General features: G+C 48.3%; 1 protein-coding gene and 1 long non-coding RNA gene across 5 annotated transcripts; one reads left to right on the top strand and one right to left on the bottom strand.

The window, feature by feature from the left end:
• Positions 1-8,686: 8,686 nt before the first annotated feature.
• LOC135291898 (uncharacterized) lies at positions 8,687-10,210 on the bottom strand. Of its 3 annotated transcripts, none has more exons than XR_010354549.1 (3): positions 9,825-10,202; positions 9,430-9,635; positions 8,687-8,963 (listed from the first exon to the last, which is right to left on the bottom strand). It is a non-coding gene; the product is annotated as an uncharacterized LOC135291898 (long non-coding RNA). The 3 variants fall into 3 exon arrangements; XR_010354548.1 differs by having other exon boundaries at positions 9,430-9,566; positions 9,825-10,201; XR_010354547.1 differs by lacking the exon at positions 9,430-9,635 and having other exon boundaries at positions 9,825-10,210.
• LOC135291896 (serine/threonine-protein kinase PAK 3-like) lies at positions 9,882-20,132 on the top strand. 2 transcript variants are annotated; one of them, XM_064406138.1, is made up of 11 exons: positions 9,882-10,458; positions 11,356-11,393; positions 11,798-11,920; positions 12,439-12,561; positions 12,789-12,969; positions 13,923-13,986; positions 15,787-15,835; positions 16,968-17,080; positions 17,604-17,721; positions 18,872-19,782; positions 19,931-20,132. In XM_064406138.1, exons 1-10 carry the CDS (start codon positions 10,383-10,385, stop codon positions 19,049-19,051), a joined length of 1,065 nt encoding a protein of 354 aa, XP_064262208.1. In that variant the 5' UTR covers positions 9,882-10,382; the 3' UTR covers positions 19,052-19,782; positions 19,931-20,132. The 2 variants fall into 2 exon arrangements, with proteins under 2 accessions (XP_064262208.1, XP_064262207.1); XM_064406137.1 differs by lacking the exon at positions 9,882-10,458 and having other exon boundaries at positions 10,504-11,393.
• The last annotated feature ends 39 nt before the right edge of the window (positions 20,133-20,171 follow it).

The raw sequence follows: 20,171 nt of genomic DNA, 5'->3' as shown, positions 1-20,171 counted from the left end.
CGGCCAGCTTGTGCTCTGCTGTGCCAGGAGCGTTCTGGGCGGACAGGAGAAGTGCTGCGTGCACAGCGGAGCGTCCTGCAAGGGGCTGATCAGAGCCTCCTGCGGGAACAGGGCTCCGCTCCCTGGCTGGGAACAGCCTGGTTTTGCTGCCGTGAGCGCAGGCAGGAGTTCAGGCACGTGCAGAGGCAGCGGGCAGCTCGTGTTTGTAGGGGCCCGGGGCTGTGCGCCCAAAGCGACACGTGGGCGTGGGGAAGGAAGCGACACAGAGCTGGAGGAAGGAAGATGAGCTCGAGCTGGAGTGCCTGTGCTGCAAGGAGCAGAAGGAATTCAGCCTTGCCAGGGTTTCTTAAGTGTGTGTTGGTGTTCCCTGGGAAATGCTGACATTTGGGGAAGTGCCTTTGGAGGAGAGAGGCTTGATTGTCAAGGAAACTGCTTCCCCGGGAGCTCCCAGTGAGGTAGGTGCAATTACAATCTGCACCCCAGCTCATGCTCAGTATTAACTACAATCTTAAATAACAATAAAGTCAAACACAACAGATGACTGATGTTCCTACCTTCTGCTTCCCAAACACAGCCAAGGGTGGCAGCAGCTACAGCTCCATTCTCCTGAGCTCACAGCGCAGCGCAGCTGTTCCAGCCACACCAGCACGGGACTGGCCGCAGGTTGTACAGCCCGTGCCTGAGGCAGGATCAGAGCGCGTTTCCTCTCAGGTAATGGGAGCCCCGCGCTCTTCCACAGGAGAATGAATGTGAAGAATGCCAGAGCAAATTGAAGTCTCTTGAGCCTGGTGAAGATGAAATCTGCTTCTGTCCTTGTATAGAGCTATGGGTTTGTTTACGTGGCTTCTCGTCCCTTTTCTGCCTGGGCTTTCTCACCTGCAGTTTTCAGTAGAAAAGTGAAGCCATAGGTGGAATAAATAGACTCCACCACCTGATGTAGTTATGAACTGGGTCTGTATTGTCAGCACCCGGCACAAGCGAGATAGTTCTCCTGAGAACTTGTGCCTTGAGCCCTGGTCTGAGCCCCATCTTTTACTCACAAAGGTGCTCCATATACATGACCTTGCTCAACCTTTCATGCATATTCAACCCCTGGCCCCGCCTGTCCTCGCCTGGCGTGATAATTAGATCCATGCCCTTCTGAGCATGCCTTGTTCATGGTGGGGGTCACATGGGAGTCTTTGGTGGTCTCTGAGGCCGAAGATTCTGGTCATCCTTATGGCTGAACCTTTGAACTTTTCTCCTTTGTACTTGTGCTTTGGTCCCTTGGTGCTTATCTGAGTACGTCTGTCGGTCTTGATGAGCTTGGAGACAGAGGAGCCCATTTATCTGGATTTCTGCACCCTTGGTGTTCTCCCAGTATTGTTCTTTATGCAAAAAAGCTTCTGAAATTTGCATTTTTCTATTCTTTTTGTACTATGACAGAGGTTTTCTTAATTATAGGTTAAAATTCAACACATAATTCTGCAAGCTAAAATTTAAATGCTTAATTCATATTGCTAACTCAAGGGAGCTCCAAAAATCTCTCTTTCAAAAGCAACAAACCTTTGAAAAGTTAAACCTCAACCTAACTGTGATCCTCAATCAATACCTCCTTCTTCCACTTGCTTAAAATCTCTTTGTCCTGGGCACTCACTATGACCTTTTTCCTGGAAGCTCTCTGGTTGTCTTGAATGCTTATGGAGTAAAAGGTAATCCCTGATCTATTTTCAACTCTGCCCATACAGAGACTGCTGGAATGGAGGTAGGACTGGTACTGGGGACCTGGCAGCTTGTCCAGGAAGCAAAATTATTGAAATAATGGTAATGTGGACAAGGCATGCAAGTCCAGGTGGTGAGCTCAAATATGCAAGTACTTGCAGTTTCCCCTCAGCACTTGACAGTTAAGGGGTATGGTCTCTTTTTATTTCTGTCTCTTAATCCTCAATCCTTGCCACACTCCTTCAACATCTTTTGCATTGTGATCTTCCCTGTTTTCTCCCTCCCTTCTTCTGTCTGTGACTTTCTGTACACGACAGACAATCTGTCACACACTGTCAGCTTGCTCAGTCACCCGAGCAGTGATAATGATGTTGTAGAAATTGTAGGTGCACAGCAGGCAAAGGTGTCATGCTTCTGTGTGCCCTCTGCAGGCAAACCTGCTTCCCAAAGCTTCAGACAAACTTGGAGAAAAGTCTTGTCCCCACTGCTTTGTTGTGGTTTATGCATTGATGGAGCAACACTTCTGTCTCAGCCCGCTTAAGCCACTGCAAAGCTGGAATTGTTGCTTTAGCAGCAGATGTGCTGGCAGGGTTCTTACAGCTCCATAGTAAGAACTCTGCAGTTCTTCTAGAAGAGGTTTCTGATCTTTGTGCAATAAAAACGACGCCTTCAACTGCTGCAGTGCAAATCATGCAGTCATGTAGATGTGTTTTCAGACACAGGTATGTCTATATATGCCTAGTGAGTGGCCTCGTGGGGAGCAGGGACAAATGAGGAAGGAAACTGGGAGGATAAAACATGCTTCTGCTTCAAAAAAAAGCCGTGACTTCCCTTTACAGAGAAGGATATAAAATTTTTCTTGATTGGTCTGAAGGGAATAAACAAGTCTCTCTATGTCCTGATCTTTTACTAGTCAAGGGTGTAAGAATTTTTTTTTTTTTTTTTTTTTTTTCTGTGGTGGTGGGTGCGGTCTGCAGACCTGCACAGCTGCTGTGGGTGGGGCAGGTGCTCAGGTAATTGCCAACAGCTGCTTGGTAATTGAGAAGTTGGCTTGTGCCTGGTTGAGGGCTTGAGGACTGTGCTGAGAGAAGGAATAGGGAGTGGAGTGGAGTGGAAAATACTATTTACACAAGCAGGTATAGGTGGATGTCTGGGGTGTAGGTGGGAGTTAACTGGTTTAAGGTACTGCATTTATGAAGAACTGAACATTTAACTCTGAGATAGGACTATTTAGTTGCTACTCTAAATGCTGCATTTACTAACATGGAATGTAGTTTCTTTGTGTTTTGCTCAGAGAGTGTCTCAAAAACATTGAAGTCCAATTATAGTCATCATAAACACAAGTTAATATCTTCCTTTTTGTTGCAAACAGAAGCTGAAAGGGCCAATGGATCTTGCATTCAGTAATGTGCACATTTTAAAAAGAAGTGGCTCTCTCCTGTTCCTGTGGCTAGCTGGTCTCTTCAGGCTAGACAAACATTTCTGGGAGCATTTCCTTGCTGCTCCAATATCTCTATCCCCTTGGAATTTGATGCAAATACTATATTTTTCTAAAATTATTTCTAGACCCTTTCATTTTCTAATTTGCAACTGTCATTTGGGGGAAAACCAAGTCTGATAAGGTTTTATTTTTTGTAGGCGTCTCAAATTGCAGCCCATTGTATTTAGCTGCAAAATCCTAAATCATGCTATCAGGATACCTGAAATGGACACTGGTAGAGAGTAAAAAAACAATGCCTGATACAGATGCTATCAACTATTTTTATTTCCTGACAGTCCAGTATTGCACTTACCCAAGGACTGTTCATGTTTTTTTCTCTTTTTCTCAGCTGTCAGTTCTGTGAGGGCTGAGAAACAAAAATGCCAAGTAAGGGTATCCAGAGTAGATGGACACAATGAGAATTCGGGGCCAATTTGACCATACTCTGATCTGTAGGATTGCCCTCCTCTGTGGAAGATTGTAGTGGTGTGATTGCAATTTCTGCTGGTCCGTGTTTTTAGTGTTAACATAGCTACCCAGGCAGCCAGCCAGGTTTTATGACTCTCTTCGGAACTGAAAGAAAAAGAGAAGAAAAAGTGTCTGTGGTGTTTTCCTGCAGCAGTTCCACATGCTATTGGTGGCACGTAACAACTAGATTCCACACCTAGGAACTGCTTGTGCTGCAGTCTTGAGTGTGCTAGCTGTGATAGCTGCTTCTGGAGAAGGGTGATTTCTATTACTGCTGTGTTAATTCTTCCTACAGAATGAGAACAACCCAGCAACTTCCTAGCTGCTTCCAGACGTTTACATAAGGGTTTGTATTTGTACCCCTGTTCTTGGATGTTTGAGTTCTGTAGTCAAGCTACCTAAAAGGTCCAAGAGCTGTATCCAAGCAAAGGTGTGTTTGGATGGTAGTCTGGGACAGAGAGTATTCTCCTCTGCAGTTAAAACTGGCCAAGTTTAAGCTTTTTAATTGACAGGCATTCTTAACCGGAAAAATAACAGTTTTTGGAAATAGAGAGTTTTGAAATCCCCATAGTACATAATCTAAACATAGAGCATATTTTACAATCTTGCTTTGGGAACTGCTTGCAATTCAGTGTTGCCTCCTGAGGTGTCTCAAGTTGTGGGTGTCCTAAAGAAGAAGAGAAATAGGAATTTACAAGAGAGGAAACAGAATTCCAGAACTTTTCACTACACCAGTCCTGTACTGAAGTGGCTGTTGTGAAAAATACAGCCAGCCCCATGAAACTTAGCAGTGTGAAGAAACTGCTGCACAGCAACAGCTGAACTTCAGTGTGTCTGAGCCAGTGCTGCTGGCTCAAATGCTGCCAGCATTATCTCTGCCCCCTGGGACACTTCCCGGTTCCTGCGCCTTGACACTGCTTTCCCATGGGGCTGGGGAAGGAGTTTGGCTCTATGAACTGCCTGGTGCTGTGAAACAGGTTCATTTTTGTCAGAGGAGGTGATGGTGTGCATGTGTCCACATGTCTCCCTGCCTTAGTGCCCTTTGTGAGCTTCTTACTTGAGCTGGAATTTGTGGAGTGGTTAAAGCTTGCTGCCTTTTATTTCTTTGGTCCTATTCAGAGAAATTAGTTGTTGAAGTCCCTGAAATGTTCCGTTTTCATCCTTATGCAAGATAGTGAGGAATGTGTTCTTCTCATCCCTTAGGTAATTCTTTGCTTTATTATTGCATGCAGTGAGATAGAATTAGTGTGGGTTACAAGCAGTAAGAGAATATGGAATAAGACAACAATAAGCACAAGAGCAAAAGATAAAAATAGTCTCAGGAATTAACCTAGTAGTTTGATATTTCTATGAATATATAAAACACTTGCAACAATGCTTAAATCTCTTTTTCTTTCTGATAAAAAATGTGTTTTCAAGTATTTTGCATACAGGATTCCCCTGGGATGTAAGAACTTGAAGCATTTCAAGTCTGCAGCCTCAGGAATGAAATAAACTTTTGACTCAAGTTGTCAACCTGAATAAACTCTTAACTACCCCACAGCAATTGCAAGATATAGCTAGGAACAATGGAATAAAAACACAATTGCCCTTTTTGCTCTTAGCATTTTCTCCCTGGTCCTATAAAATTTGGGTCTGTGCCTTGTTCCTTAGTTTGCTTTCCAAACCATTCCATGTCCTCAATAGATCTGGAGAACTGCCTCATGCGTAGAGCTGAATAATCAGTTTTGAATCTAGGAAATTAAAAGAAGAATCACACTTCATAAGCTTGGGCTTCTGGACTGAAAGCTTGAGATCATTCAAGTAGACATTGCTGAATGTTCAGCCTGGTCTGGCAGGCTCCTCTCTCTGAAAAGTGGGCAACTGAAACCTCTGTGTTTGCACAGAAAGGCAAGTTATGGGATAGCTGGGAATTGGCTCTGGCCAGCTGGTGTCCCAGGTGTCATCTTTAATAGTTGTTTTCTTATGTTATTAGTAACCAGGCTATTAGGCCAAGCACCTGTAGTGTTTGGGTTTTTGGTTGTGCTTGTTTTAGTTTTGGCCAGCTGCGTTGGCAGGTGGCTGTGAGTGCACTGTAGTACCCCCAGCTGCTGCCCAGCTCTGCTCTATTATGTTTCTTTTTCTTAGCCTGGTCTCATAAGCCCTCAAAAGAAATATAATACACCCAAGGACAGCTTATCTATTACTTTGGGGGCATAAAATAAGCAGGATGACTTCTGCTGCAGTGTTAGAAACAAAAAGGTTTAATAAAAGGTATAATAACAAAGAGAAAAACTCGAGCCAGGTGCAGCAGTCCGCTCCTGGTAAAAACACCTCACAAAAGCACTTAGCTCTTTTCTTCTCTTCTTTTTCTCCCTGATGGATCAAGTGGGACTTTTTGGCTTCTATCCAATTAGATGTCCTCAAGTATTTGGTGAAGTCCCTGAGGTCCCATGAGGTGGCTTTTCACCTAATCCTTGAGAGAAACTTCTGGCCTTCTTTCCTTTTCTGGGGGACAAAGGCTAGTTTTGCCACTCTGCCATTAGGGTGCACACTCCTACAGACATAGCTCTCTTTTCTTTCTTGGTCTCTTACCCCTCTGGCACTCAAAGCCATACTTGCTATTGTAGTCATTAGGTACACGGTCCTGCTAGGATGGTTGACTAATTCAGGAACAAACAGCCATGCTGCCATACCAGGGACACTGCTCTGGAAATGGGCAGAAAGAGAAACCATTTAATGTTTTTCACTTTAGAAATGTTCCATTGCAGCTTTATTTGCAGCAGAGTTACATTTACTGGACTGTCCAATAGAATTCCATGTGTCCAGAGCTAACTTTAATCACATAATTTAGGAGTGTCCAGCTGTAAATCTCACAGCCATGGGATCAAAAGTCCTTTCCACTTCTGGTTAAGTGGCTCTCCTTTCCGGGTCTGGATGTACACCCAGTCTCCTGACTAGTGAGGATATTCTTGAACATTCAGGCTTATTAGTGAGACCAAAACAACAAACTTGCACGATGATAAAAGCATTTTCTCCTAAGGGTTATGCTCTAGCAGCAGCATTTCGGCTTCCAGCCTTTGGTGGCAGAGAAGGTTCAATAGCCAGGGCTGCCAGAAGGAGGCAGGGCAGGAGCAGTTTGCAAAGCTTCATTAAGAATCCAGGGAAACTGAATCCCCATTTAATCCCCATTTTCTTTCCAGAGAGCCTCCAGAGAGCAGATATTTCAATCCACCACCCTCTCCCAACAACCATAACTTTTTGGAGGTGGTGCTGAGATCTTGTTTTCTGAGTTTGATCCCTAAATGTTGAAATAACTTACAATAACACAGAAGAAGGTCAACAGGCATCAGCTGTTTCTCATGCGTTGCTTGGGGTTCTCTCCCCTGCAAGGGGTCCAAACTTGTCACATCACAGGTTGTTCCCCAGGCAAAAGACCAGGGATTTTCACCATGTGCTTCCTTCTCCAAAAGTTCTATTTCATTCCCCCAAATCCAATTCGCAAAACATTCTCCATTTCCCTTTCTTTGCGATCATTGCTTATTTTCCTGTGTAGTTCAACCACTTCTGTTGCAGAATGAGGTATTACTGCCAGACACTACATCCTGATAAGCAAATTCCTTCTTTATCAGTGAGCAGGGCTTGGGATGAGGAGGGAAGAAGATTGGCTTTGCAGAGCCGAACCTCTCCTCCAGGGAGCAGAGGAAGGTGACATCATCTTCGGGGCATCCTGCCTCTGTATTTTATAGGGGCTGGCAGAGTTTAGGGTGAGGGGCGGGGTTGGACTTTGAGGCACTAAAGCCCTCCCAAGGGCTGTGGGGCTGACCTTGCAGTCAGGGAGGCCTGGCTGTTCCTGGAGTCTGGAAAACACTGCTTCCAGGCCTTCCCCAGCAGTGTTAAATTGCAACTCTAAAGCTCTTTGGCTTTGGAGGAGCGTGTTTCACTGGTTTCTCATGGTTTGGGGGCTGGCTTCATCCTGGCATTCAAATCCTACTCTGGCCTGAGGCTGGCTATTGTTTCAGGCTCAGCAATTTGCTGATGCAGCTCCTTTTCCAGCTGATGGGCACCACAGAGCTCTGAGTCAAACCTCCATGCATATGGATACCAGGCATGGTCCTTTACTGGGAGTTTTTAATTTTCTTCTAACAAAGTTCATGTTTTCTCCAGAAGAAACTGTGGATGGTGCTAGTTTCTCTCCGTCCCCATCTCTCTTTAGGGCTGGACAAGTTTTCCATATAAGCTTTTAGCAAGTGTGTCAGTGGAGAGCAGTTCAGATCAGTTTCTGGGTGCAAGTCCATTACTTTCCTGCCAGAAAATAGCAGCTTAGACTGAACATTTATTTCTCCTTTATTATGGCACGAGCACTTACAGCTGTATAAAAGGCCCATATCACCTCAAGAGTACCCTGCCTGCTGCGCCAATTAAAATGTAAGGCCCCAAAAACGTTGCTCTGTGGGATACTGTAAAACGACTTAAACTTGTTCCTGTACTCTTGACACAGAAAAGCAGGAAAAATACTGACGAGATGTTCTCAAGAGATTGGAACAACAAAAAACCTTCACTGTCAACTTTCAAAAATCAAAGAACTTGAAAGGTAAAAAAATTAAACATAACAGAGAATATTCTATAAAGCATTAACTTAGCCCTATCAACCTAACAAAATGTGTTAATTGAGTTAGATTTAGATCATTAAGGCTGTTGAGATTTTAAATTACTCAAAAATCTGAGAGCAGGAAAAAGGGAGAAGAAAGAGAAAGAGAATGACAGAAAGGAACCAACACAGCTATCACTGCAGGTTCCAGTGGTGTTCAGCTGATAGAAATTCCAAGAAGATGTAGGGTCAAGACATGTGGTGGCCACATATCCCAAGGCAAATAGCCTTTGGCTCTCCTGGGGCCCTCCCCCACATGGGGCTCCCACTCACGTGGCCATTTAGGAGCTGGGTTAGGGGCTCCAGACACAGGTGTGGAGCATTGCCTCTGGTGTGCCAGGGATCAGTGGCCGCTGCTGGGCTGGGATACAGGCCTGGGGGTGTGGGGCGTGCCGAGTGGGGCATGGCCTCACCAGAACAAGGCTTGATCTGCCCCTTCCCCACATACAAGCCCCTGAAAAGTGTTGAGCCAGCAATCTCCTCTAGTCTCTCACAACAAGGTGTCCAGGTTCCTGTGCTTCTTGGCTGTCAAGACTCCACAGATTTGTGTCTGGATATTAAGTAACTTGGACATTTATTCCTTCCAAAAGCAGCAGCATGAGGGTTGTTTATTCTTTCTAAGGCCTTCCCTCCATTCTATGTCCTCTTCTTGAGGTAGTCCTTGTAAAGCCTCTCCTCTCTCTCCTTCTCCATGACAATGGAAAGGGACAATGGAGAAAACAATAAATGAGAGGTTAAAACTATTAGAGTTACAATGTAGTGAGGAAATAAAAAGCAGTGCACAACAATAAGAAGAAAATTGTGCAAAAGGGGTAATGGCTTAAGCAACAAAGGTGAAGTGTCACATGAGGCCCCTGGAACAAAGACAGGATGGTGAGGGCTTACAGAATGGTTCTGATAGTAGATGGGGGCTGCTGGTGCTGCCTGGAGCAGCTGTGCACCTGCAGTGGCAGTTTCCTGCTCCCTCTCTGCAGCAGGGATGGTGGCAGTGGCAATGGTGATGGGTGTCTCTCTGTCCCTGCAGAGCTGTGTTTGGCATTGCCACTGCCATCAGTCTTCCACACTGGGCATGTGTGTGGGAATGGGATCTGCCACTTTGCTGCCTCTTCCTACCACCCTGCTGGGCTCCACTTGGCTTGGCTGGACTCACTTGGGATCAGTGTCACCACTCTGGCTTGCCTTGTTCTGTTGCAGTGGAAAAACAGTCCCACATGCCACCCTGGCCCTGATGGTTTCAGCTGTGTGTCAGAGCTGCCGCTTCCGTGCCACCCATTTCAGCCCCGCCTCCTGAGCAATATTGTGGAAGGAGAAAAATGGGGGAAAAAATGGTGGTGGTGCTTTGGTCCCAAGGCCTCCCTGTTAGAGTGAGTCAGACAGAACGATCCTCCTTGCATTTTCTGTCATGGCATTTCCCTGCTGAAATCACACCCGTGGCTATGATGTAAAATTTTTTTAATATATAGTATTGAATAATATAATATACATATATATATATATATATATAGAGAGAGAGAGAGAGAAAGATCCATGACCATGTCTCTGTACCTAGGAGAAACCTCTAAATGTAATTAAAGCAGTGCTTCTTCTCCTTGTTTTCTGATTTCTAGAACAAAGGAACAAGCCTTCTGATTTTTGCTCAGCAGAAATAGTGGCCAAAGACCACTAATGTGGTTCCTCACATCCTGGTCCCTTCTCAGTGCTCAGCTTCTCAGTGTGGGCTCTAGGGGCTCACTGTGTTTCTACTCTTACATGCCTTGAGCAACAGGTGATGGACTAGGAGGGCTTTTTGTGTTGCTTTGTAGCAGAGGAGAACTTTGCAGGCTTTTTTTGGCATTAGGTGTAGAGCAGGTCTGGTTCTATGCATGAATTCACAATCCAGCCTAGGGCGGCTGCTATTGTGATGTCAGCGGCCGCATCCCGGCGTTGTCAAGGCAAAGTTGCTGTGCCGAGGCCCGGAAGGGCTCAGTGTGCAGAGCAGCTCTGTGGCACGCTCACTGCAGGCGAACCTGCTGATCGACGAGGTCTCTGCCAGCAGGACTCAGAGTATTTTTGATTTTCCCACAGGCGTTGTCTGCTGCAGACTGGAGCAGCGCTGCTCAAGCCATGGAGGGAGTGTGTGCTGCAGTTTGCACGGCTTTTTCCGTGGCTTATTCTGGGTACTTTCTCACCCACCTGGCACGTAAGTAGATGTTGCAGCATATGGAAACCAAAATGCCACAAAGAGGCCTTTGGTTGGGTAAAGCCGCTGTCAACAGCTCCAGCCAAGAAGGGGGTGTCTCTAGCCAGTGGGGAGTGGGCAGCATTTGTAATGTGGCCTGCAGGGATTCTACTCCTCCCATGGCACAGCCTGTGGCTATGGAGTTTAGAGTCTCCTCAGTTTGCAAGCTCAAGGAAGACAACTTCTAAGATAGGAAGAGTGGGAGAGCTTGTCAGGAGTCCTTGTAAAAGCTGTGCACTGCTCTCCAGGACTAAGGGAAAGTCCCTCAGTTCAAGTCTTCTTGTCTATATTCCCTCATCCCAGCATGTGCCTGTGGACCTTGACACTTCCTGCACACTAAAAGAGCCATGTGTTCTGTGATGAAGTCACAGAATCAGCTTGGAAAAGGCCTCTGAGATAGACATTTCAGAGGAGTTCTTGTATGCTCCCGAACCCTAGAGCTGTTCCTGTGCTGTGTCACAATAGAACTGCCACCCTGGCTAAGGGGCACTTGGCTGAAGCTTTTCTGGGGAAAGGCTTTCAGTGAGCTCATGGCAATTGCTGCATGCAGTCTCTTGAGAAAACTGAAGCACAGGAAAGGGAGGAGCTGTAGCTCCTGCTGGGTGGGGTGGGGCAGAAGCAATGATTGTTACAGAACCACTGGGCCTTTCTGAGTCTCAAGTTTCTGTGGGTTGAGTGGCCATGGAGGACAAGGAAGTATTTTGTGCTGTTGACTTGCTTGCTGTGTGACACAGGGGTTGCAGCTGGAGTGATGTAGTGAAAGCAGAATGCTCTGTCTTTGGGTTGACTTTTTGTGGGCTTGCCCAGCACAGGCAGTTTTCTTACAGCATCTGGTTGTTTTTCTCTTGTGTGTTGCAGGTCACATCACCCGTGCCTGGAGAGAATCCAGTCTTTGGGTGAGTGGGAAAGGAGCCTCTGGCCTTGGTAGCATTTGACAATTGTGGAGCAAGCTGTGAGCTGGGCCTGTTGCAGTCCAGTGCCAGCCTGGTTGCATGAATGAAACTACAGTCCAGGCTCTTTGCAGCAAGAGCAGCAGCAGCAGCAGGAGGAGCCCAGGCTGTTTTCTCCAGTTCCTTTTCAGAGCTTTTAAGCAGCTGGAAGTGGGGTTGCTTTGTGATTTAAGCCATGATGGAATTTCCCCTGCACAAGAGAGTGCAGTCCCATCTAATTGTGCCTTTTCACTTCAGTGGGAACAACTTCGAATCCCATTTCCCTGCAGATGATTTCTCCTTAGTGCATCTGGGTCTAGAGCTGAATATAAAGAAGGTCACTTGTCCCTCACACTGCTGTCTGTCTGCAGAGCCCAACACCAACCTCGGAGGATCCTCTGGCTGCGTGTCTTCCTGCAGAAGAGGCCAGAGGGGAGGAAGATGCTCCCCAAACTGCGCCTGCTGCCACTGCAGGGCCTGAGCATCCAGCATCAGTAAGTGGCAGCTCTGGGTCGTGCTGTGGCTGGAGCAAAGCATAGCTGCAAGTTTCTGATCAGACAGCACCTCCTGTGCCTGGCTGAAGATGCTGTGGGCCGGAATCTTTCCAGCCCTTCCCCCAGTCAGTGGGGCTTGGAAAAGGGGAGTGGAACTTGGATTGTTTATGCACCAGCTTCCTGCTGTTCTGAAAGGGGCTGTGAATTTGTCTTAGCAAGAGACAAGAGGTAGCATTAGGATGTCTTTGGAAGCTCCTGGGGTACAAGTGAGGCCCTTGGTGGCCAGTGGCTGTGCAGGCTCCCTGTCCCCTGTGAGGAGAGCAGTGCAAAGATGCAGTTCACAAGCTTGCAGGACATGAGGAGGCACTGTCCCCAGCAGGGACCTGGCCCTCCCCACAGAGCAGCTAAAGTCAGTAGCTATAGGAAGAGCTGAGCTGCAGCAGGGCCTGTAGCTGAATATAGGTGAGGTGGTGAATGACAGGTTCTTTCCTGTCCCTCATGCTGCTGTCTGTGCACAGAGCACAAGGGCAGCGTCAGCACCTGCTCTGGCTGCCTCTGTACCCGAGGATGAGGCTGAAGAGGAGGAAGGTGCCAAAGAACCTGGCCCTGCTGTCAGCCCACGGCTGGAGCAAACAACACCAGTAAGTGCCCGCTCTGGGTAGCAGCGTCTTTGGTGTCATTTTGTCCGTCATGTAAAAGCAGCCTTTGGATTTTGTGCCTTGAGCTGTTGAAGTGAGCTGCACAAGCTGAGAGGTGAAGAGCCCTGGGTGTGGCCAGCAGCATCTTCCTAGGGGCTTGCATGTGAAATGGGATGGGAGGGGCATCTCTGCCAGGCACATTTGTAACCCAAATTCATTTCTTGTCCCAGAGCTCCATCTCCTCTGTCCTGGCACCTGCACGAGCTGCAGCTGAAGGCTCGGGAGAAGGCTCCAGTGCCCAGGCTGGAAATTCAAGCGCAAGCAGCTCGTGCACCTGGAGCACGACCAGCTCGTCTGGCAGCAGAGAGCAGCAGCGAGAGAGGACAGAGGACAAGTGCCTGGCCATGCTGAGTAGGTCCTTTGTGATCCTTGTGTGCCGGAGCAGTGCCTTGTGTGTGCGTGTGTCGGCATGAGCTGTCCCACCTCCTGCTCCTGCTCAGCTGAGTGCCAGGTCCTGAGGCCTCCTCCACACAGGCCCTGTTGTTGTGCTCTGAGGTGGTGAGGGATCAGCGGGGTGTTGCTCCTGCCTCTGAGAGCAGCTCGGCCTGGTTTGGCTTTGCCTGAGCTTCCCTGTAGGCAAGAAGCCAGGCAGAGATTGTTTCTGGCTGAGCAGGAGGCCGTGACCTCGCGAATGAGTAGGCCTCAAGGAGCTCCTGTGGGGCCCAGCTGCTGTGGGCACGGCCAAGGTCATCTCCAGCACTCAGCCTGTCCTAAAGGCTGAGGGACCTCATTCCTGAGGCCATCACAGTAGCTTATAACATGAGCTGCTGCTCCTGAAAGGCTGAAGGGCATTGTTTAGGCAAAGTCCTGCTTAAAGCTGGAGATCTGGACTCTGCTGGAAGCACTTTGCAATATTCTTCCTGTTCTGGAGAGGGCAGCTGATGACAAAAATTGATTCCAGAACCCAAGATGCCTTTGATGTTTGCAAGGATGAAAGCTTGTGTTGAATGTCGCAGAGTGTTCATTGCCAAGAACAGGAAGATTTTGTTTTTTCTGCTGCCCTTAATGTTTATAGACAACAATCACTTCTCTTGGTTAGAGTTTTCTGATCCTGTCTCCTCTGACTGTTGCTCTGTGTGCTTAGATTTTACTTTAGACTTTTAGTTTTGTGCAGGCCATCTGTGCTGCAGGGCTGCTTGTCTTGCTGCTGCTGTTTTTGAGGTGGTGCTGGTGCGGTGGTGTTGTTGTTTCCCGACTGACTGAGCTGAGAGGGCCCAGTGTCCCGGAGAGTGGGGCTGCCTTTGTGATCTGCTGCAGGGTGGGATTTCTTTTGAAGTGAGCATCTTTCCTTGGGATTTTTACAGAGATGCTGGTGAGCGAGGGAGATCCTGAGGCTAAATACACAGAACTGGAGACTATTGGCAAAGGGTGAGTGCAGCCACAGTTCCTTCTTCAAAGGGAGGGGCCGTGTGTTTTGCTGGTGTCCCATCTCCCCAGAGTGACATCAGGCAAGCTCCAAAGCTGTTCAGACACTGCGTTAAGATGATGCCAGGTGATCTCTCAGTGCTGGCCAGCATTTATAGCTGTGGTCCAAAGGCACAGCAGAGGCACCTGGATGCTGGAAATGTCTTGTCTGCGGCAAAGAGCAGCACCTGGCAGCTCTCCTGTCCCTCAAGTGTGTTTGCACCTGTTTGCCGCTTTTCGTAGGAGAAATAATTTTTTAGTGTCTTGAAACAGTACAGAATACGTGGGAATGAAATGAGGAGAAACCTCATTGCCTCAAAGGTCAAGGTAGCAGCAGAGAGCTGTCAGGGAACAGCTCTCAGTAACATTTCTTTCCAGTATTTTGCTGAAAACAAGATTCAGTGGTCAGGATGACCACCACCTAGTCTAGGAAGCCAAAAGCAGAAATGAAAGCAGCAGCTCTCTTTTGTGGCTGAGATGGCAAAAGACAAAGATTCAGGCGAATGCCCAGTGCCAATGCACCCTAGAGGAAAAACCATCATCTGCCTGATGGCAGACCCCTCGTGGATCCTGTGGGCTTTAGGCCTTTGCTGCAAAGAATCCACCAAACTGCTCCCCTTGAAAGCAAGCTCTGCTGACTGTAGATGGGATTGACTTGCAGCATTTTCTCTGGGTAGGCTGTCCTGATTCAGGGCGAATTTGGCAGGAAACCTCCAGAAAGCAAACCCACGTGGCCACTTCCCCCAGCCGATTAGGGAACAATTTCCTTGGAGAGAAGTGGAAAGAAGTTGTTTGTTTAACAGGCAAAGCACTCCTCAGCATACAAAATGAACAATCATGGATGACAAAACTCATTTGCTGCTCTGAAGAGATGGCAAGTTCAGAAAGTCTCTCCTGGGGGTTGTCATTCTCCAGTGCTGGGAAAGGCTGCAGAGTAGGCCCTGGTGGGCTACAAAGTGTGAGCTCTCGGTGTTTTGCCGGGTCCCAGTCTGGAGCAGGTTCAAATGGTTCCAAGAAAAGGGAAAGAAAAACAGTAAAGGGAAAACTCAGACTGCCTTAGCTAGCTAAACTAACTAAAAAGCAAAAGGAGTGTGGTGTTCAGCCCCGTCTGTGCCCAGACAACAACACGGGAGTTCTGTGTTCCAGCAGACTGCGGGGGAGAGTGCAGCTGATAACAAAACTGTGCTCCCTCTTCTCCCGGCCCCTACTGTCTGATACAGTGTTGGAGGCACAGAATATAACATCCAGTATAAACAGAACAGGTGACTGGGGGTACAAGCATCATAACGTCACCCCAGAACAGAAGCCAAATGTACAAGAAGTCACCAGAAGAGTGGAGTCTTTCCAGTGTCTGGTGCACAGAAGAGAAGCAGCTGCCAATGGCTCTGGACCCAGAACACAGCTGCCTAAGGATCCTGTGTTTTGAGGACTTCTCCATTTGTGTGTGCAGCAATGGAAGGCTTTGCCTGCTCTGGCTGTGGCTGGACACTATTGTCCTTGCAAGCTGGAGAAGGGATCTGTGTCTGCTTGAGTTTGGCAGACAGAACTCCAAGGAGAGGTGTAAGGAGACCCAACTGGCAAATTCGTGGAAGAATCAGACACATGCACAGATAGAGAAAGAGAAAAGGGAGAAAAGACCCATAGAAGAATCTGTCGTGTTCCATTTACTGTTTTCCCCAGGACTTTTTTCCCGTTGGGCTGCAGTGTTTTGCACTTGCAGGGACTAAAGGACTTCTTCTTTCTCCGCTGCTGTTTTGTTTCTAGGGGTTTTGGCACTGTGTGCATGGCAGTGGAGACTGCCACAGGAGAAGAGGTAAGCCTCAAGCAGCGCCGCAGCTTCTGCAGCTCTCGAGTGCCCTCCCCTCTGCTGTGAGCTGTGGCTGAGCTTTGTCTCGCCAGCAGAGCTTTGCTGCAAAGGCAAATGGAGTGCAGAGCAGTGTCTGCCTGCCAAATACAGTGGGGACAGATTTTGTCCTTCTCAGCTGCCCCAGGGGATGCAAGGAGGCCAAGCGGTATCGTTCAGAGGAGGACACAGGGCTGGGTCTAAGTGCCCAGGTGGTGTCTCAGAGCATGGCACTGCTCTTTGGGGCTGCAGCATTCCTGAATTCTCATTTCTGGCTGTTAGCCAATACATGGGAATGGTGCTGGTAGTTCTGCAGCCACCTGTAGTGCTGCCCTTGGGATCTGTGCTTAGAGAGAGAGGTGTGCAAGGAGTCTCTCAAGGGCCTAAGCCCTGCTCAGAGCCTGGGATATATCCCTAGAGGATCAAGGCATGGCTTATTTCTTTTTACAGTCAGGCAGTAATTGCTAATATTAGTGGTGTGAAGTAAAGTATTTTAGTGGAATAAAATGCAAATTCCTGAAGTGAGGAAGTGCTAGGATTGTCTTTTTTGGAGGTGTCCTTAATGATGTTTTCATCATCACAGCATTTTTTTCCGTGAAATATGTAGGGTTGTATTTCTTAGGGGGAATATCCCTCATGATTTTCATAGGACACCATTTTATCTGTCATGTCTGTAAAAGTTTGCTTTGTAGTTGTGCAATGGAGAGTGCCAGTGGTTGCTGGAGTAATGATCAAGCCCCCTGGAAGTGCCCAAGGTTTCCCAGCAGTTTTGCTCCATTTTTACCAGCACAAAAATGGCTTCCTGCTTGCAAGAGGTGTGTCAATGACAATGGGATTGATAAAGTAAGGCCCTGGGGGAAGACTGTGGGCACAGTGAGTGTTGTTAGAGCTTTGATGTGGAGAGCTTAGACCATGTTTACAGGGCAAAGGATATCTGTCTCTCTGTCCTGGGAGGTTCCCAAGCACGGGGTCTGATGTCCAGTCACAAGGCAGTTTGGCCCAGCCCAGCTGGGGCTACTGTCCCATAATCACTGTCTCCATCTTCCCCTTGTGGACCTGTGCCACATGCTTCTTTGGTTCATGGCTTTCCATGTTGTTTTAGGTGGCCATCAAGAAAATTAGTCTCCTGCAAGAGAGCAGCAGCGAGCTGTGCCTGAATGAAATCCAGGTCGTGCGTGGCACTAAGAATGCCAACCTTGTGAACTATGTAGACAGGTGAGTGGTTCTGCTGTCCTGCCATGAAAGATCATTCACATCCTGCATGCCAGAGGTTCAACCACTGCTTTGGGCGCTGGCAAAAGAGGATGGAGCTGTTAATTCCTGTTCCTGGGCTGATCTACAGCATCTTGGGAAAAGATTGCATTGGGGCTGCTTTCATCTTTCCTGGCATACCTAGTGTGAAGGACGCTTTCAAAGACAGGACTTGGCCTTGTCTTACTGAGCCAACAGCCTCCAAGTTCCTGTTCTCTCTCCACATTGTTTTGTTGGGTTTGGGGGTTGATTTTTCCCCCGGGTCTGAAGTGCTGACAAAGCACTGTCTATTGTATTTCCCTTGGCCTGTTGCATTGGTGTGGATACCGAGCAGTGTTTTAGACTGCTCAGAGTTCAAGCCCTGTAGACCATAGTGAATGACTACTTACTTCCTCCTGTGTTCCTCTGAGAGAGACACAGAAACAAGAATCCATCAGGTTGTGTAAGTGCGTGCATTCATCTCCAGGCTGTTGTTTGCTCCTTTCAGCTACCTAGTGGACGAGGAACTCTGGCTGGTGATGGAATACATGGACGGAGGTTCTTTACATGATGTCATCAGGGAGACTCACATGGCAGAAGGAGAGATAGCAGCTGTCTCTCGGGAGGTAAGGGATGGCACTTGTGCTTCCCATGGCTTGGTCGGGATGGTCCTTCCAAATGGGTGATAAGGAGAGGAGAGATTTCATCTTCCAAGCCTTTCTCTTATGTCCTTGGCAGTAGCAAGAGCATCTGAAGTGCCTGCCACTGTCCCTGCCCTTCTTCTAGTGTGTTTGTCTTTGCCTCTCTAAACACTTGCCTGGAGCCTGTATGTGCTGCATTCCTTCCCTGTAAGGGCAAAGGCACTGGTGGCGCAAAGTGAAGCAAGGGGCAAAGACAAAGAGATACTCACAGGAGTCTCCCAGAGCTCAGCCTCAAAGGAGAGCCTTGCACCCAAAGTGGTGTTTGCAAAGGCATCCACTGCTGTCTGGCTGGAGAGAGCACAGCCACTGCAGCAGGGCTCCTTCAGCCTGTGTTTGCAGGGCACTGGCCAGAGGAACAATTGCCCTTTCTCTTTCAGAAGCAAACACACACTCACTTAGAAAGGCACTGCTGTTCTCGTGGTGGAGCAGCAGGCTCCTGCCCTTGCCAGCAGCCTGTCCTGCCATGGCTCACCATCTCCCAGGAAGTCAGTGTTGCAGATGTGCCACTTTGCTGCCTGTGGGATGAAGTCCACTTAGGCTTGTGTTTCTTTTTCCTCTCTCAGTGCCTGCAAGGCCTGGATTTCCTGCACTCCAATAAAGTGATCCACCGCGATATCAAAAGCCACAACATTCTCCTGGGCTTGGATGGATCAGTCAAGTTGGGTGGGTGTTGCTGGCCAGGCTCAGGCGTGGCGGGCTGCGGTGTGGGGCTGCCTTTGGGTGGCTCCAGTTCCCTGCAGTGGGGCCTGTGGCAGTGCAGGCTGCCCTGCTGCAAGCACAGAGCACAGCCACAAGGTGCAGGGAAGAAGGGCCCAGGAGTGGCTTTGGGTTGTGTGTGTCCCTTCCCAAGCAAGGCAGTTACAGTCTAATAGCTTCAGGGGACTAAAAGCCATTGCCTGAAACTGGGGGCTTTTGCTAAGTGGCCAATTCTGTATTTCCTCAGCTGCAGGCTTGAGGAATGGCCCCTTTACAGCTGGGTTCCACACTGCCTTCTTGGACATTGGTACAGTGGGGATTTCTTTTGTTTGCTTTCCTAAGTCACGCTGGCTTGATCAGAGTGGTTTTTCCTCCTCAGCTGATTTTGGCCTTGCTGCTCAGCTCACCACCGAGCAGAACAAATGGAGATCAGCTGTTGGGACTACTTACTGGATGGCGCCAGAAATTTTCACCAGGAAGCCCTACGGCCCCAAAGTGGACATCTGGTCCTTTGGCATCGTGGGGATCGAGATGGTGGAAGGAGCGCCTCCGTACCTGATGAAAACCTCCCGCACGGTACTCTGCAGCTGCTCTCAGACACTGTTGTCACCCCGACAAAATCTGCTCCCATTCTTCTGCCTGGGAAGCTTGCCAACACCTGAAAATGATAGGTTCCAGGCTGCACACTCTCTTGTGCTTCTTGGCCAGATCATCCCCTTGCCATTTTTGTGCATGAACAGGACCTAAAAATCAGGATGCCTTTTGCTTGGCAGAAGCTTTGCCTAAGGGAGCAGTGAGCAGTGCTGAGCTGCATTTTATGGAATAATCCTTGGAAATAGAAGAGTTTGACAAAAGTCAGTCTTCCATATCACTTGTAGAGGCTGTGTGAAGCAAAGTGTGCTTTTGCTGATGGAGTTGCTGCTACTTCCATCATCCAGTGAAATCAGGGGTCAAGGCAAGAGCCTTTGCCTACTGGACTGGCTATGGCTGCCTCTGGCTTTGGGTAGTTTTAGTAGGGGTAGGAAAGGTATCTGCCACCCTGTGGCAGGGAGTAAAGTGCCACTGGAGAGTGGAGCTTGTCCAGTGGGGTCTGTGTGAGCAGTTTGGGGTGCAAAGGAGACAGGTAGAGTGTGGCATTTCCTTCTTCTCTAGGTTCAACAGCTGATAAGCACCGAGGCCCCCCCGAAGCTGCAGAAGCCCAGGCAGCAGTCGGCATGGCTGCGAGACTTTCTGCACTGCTGCCTGGAGAGGGACGAGGACAGGCGCTGGTCTGCCCAGGAACTTCTGCAGGTAAAAGGCAAAGCGGCTGCAGGTCCTGGATGTGGAGAGAGAGGTGCACAGAATGCCCTCCTTTCTGTATCTTTCTGGTAGCCAGAGAAAGCCTGCTTCAGGCTGTGGGGAAAGTAGAAGTTCATTGCTTCTTTTTCTCTTTGGGCAGCATCCGTTTGTAACATCAGCCAAGCCAGTCTCCACCCTGACGCCTCTGATCATGGCCACGCAGCAGTTCATGGCTGACAGCAGATTCTAGCCCTGGAGGAGGCCTTTGTTGCTGTTTGTAGTTGTAGTTTGTAGTTTATAGCTTGTAGTTTGTAGTTTGTTATGAGTGATAGTCAGAATAAATACTATAATAAATAAATAAACCCTTCGTGTTGGAAGCTTCCTTTTGTTCTCACCCTGTG

This window comes from Passer domesticus, unplaced genomic scaffold (assembly GCF_036417665.1).
Source record: "Passer domesticus isolate bPasDom1 unplaced genomic scaffold, bPasDom1.hap1 HAP1_SCAFFOLD_141, whole genome shotgun sequence".
Taxonomy (NCBI): Eukaryota; Metazoa; Chordata; class Aves; order Passeriformes; family Passeridae; genus Passer; species Passer domesticus.
The sequence above is the reverse complement of the archived record's forward strand: the minus strand, read 5'-3'. Positions and strand labels throughout refer to the sequence as shown.

What these genes read in the sequence shown, in the direction of transcription:
- LOC135291896 (XM_064406137.1), top strand. Translation starts at nt 11,265, where the DNA reads ATGCTCTGTCTTTGGGTTGACTTTTTGTGGGCTTGCCCAGCACAGGCA. An exon ending in GGAGAGAATCCAGTCTTTGG is followed by an intron (nt 11,394 to 11,797) that starts GTGAGTGGGAAA and finishes GTCTGTCTGCAG; the next exon opens with AGCCCAACACCAACCTCGGA. An exon ending in GGCCTGAGCATCCAGCATCA is followed by an intron (nt 11,921 to 12,438) that starts GTAAGTGGCAGC and finishes GTCTGTGCACAG; the next exon opens with AGCACAAGGGCAGCGTCAGC.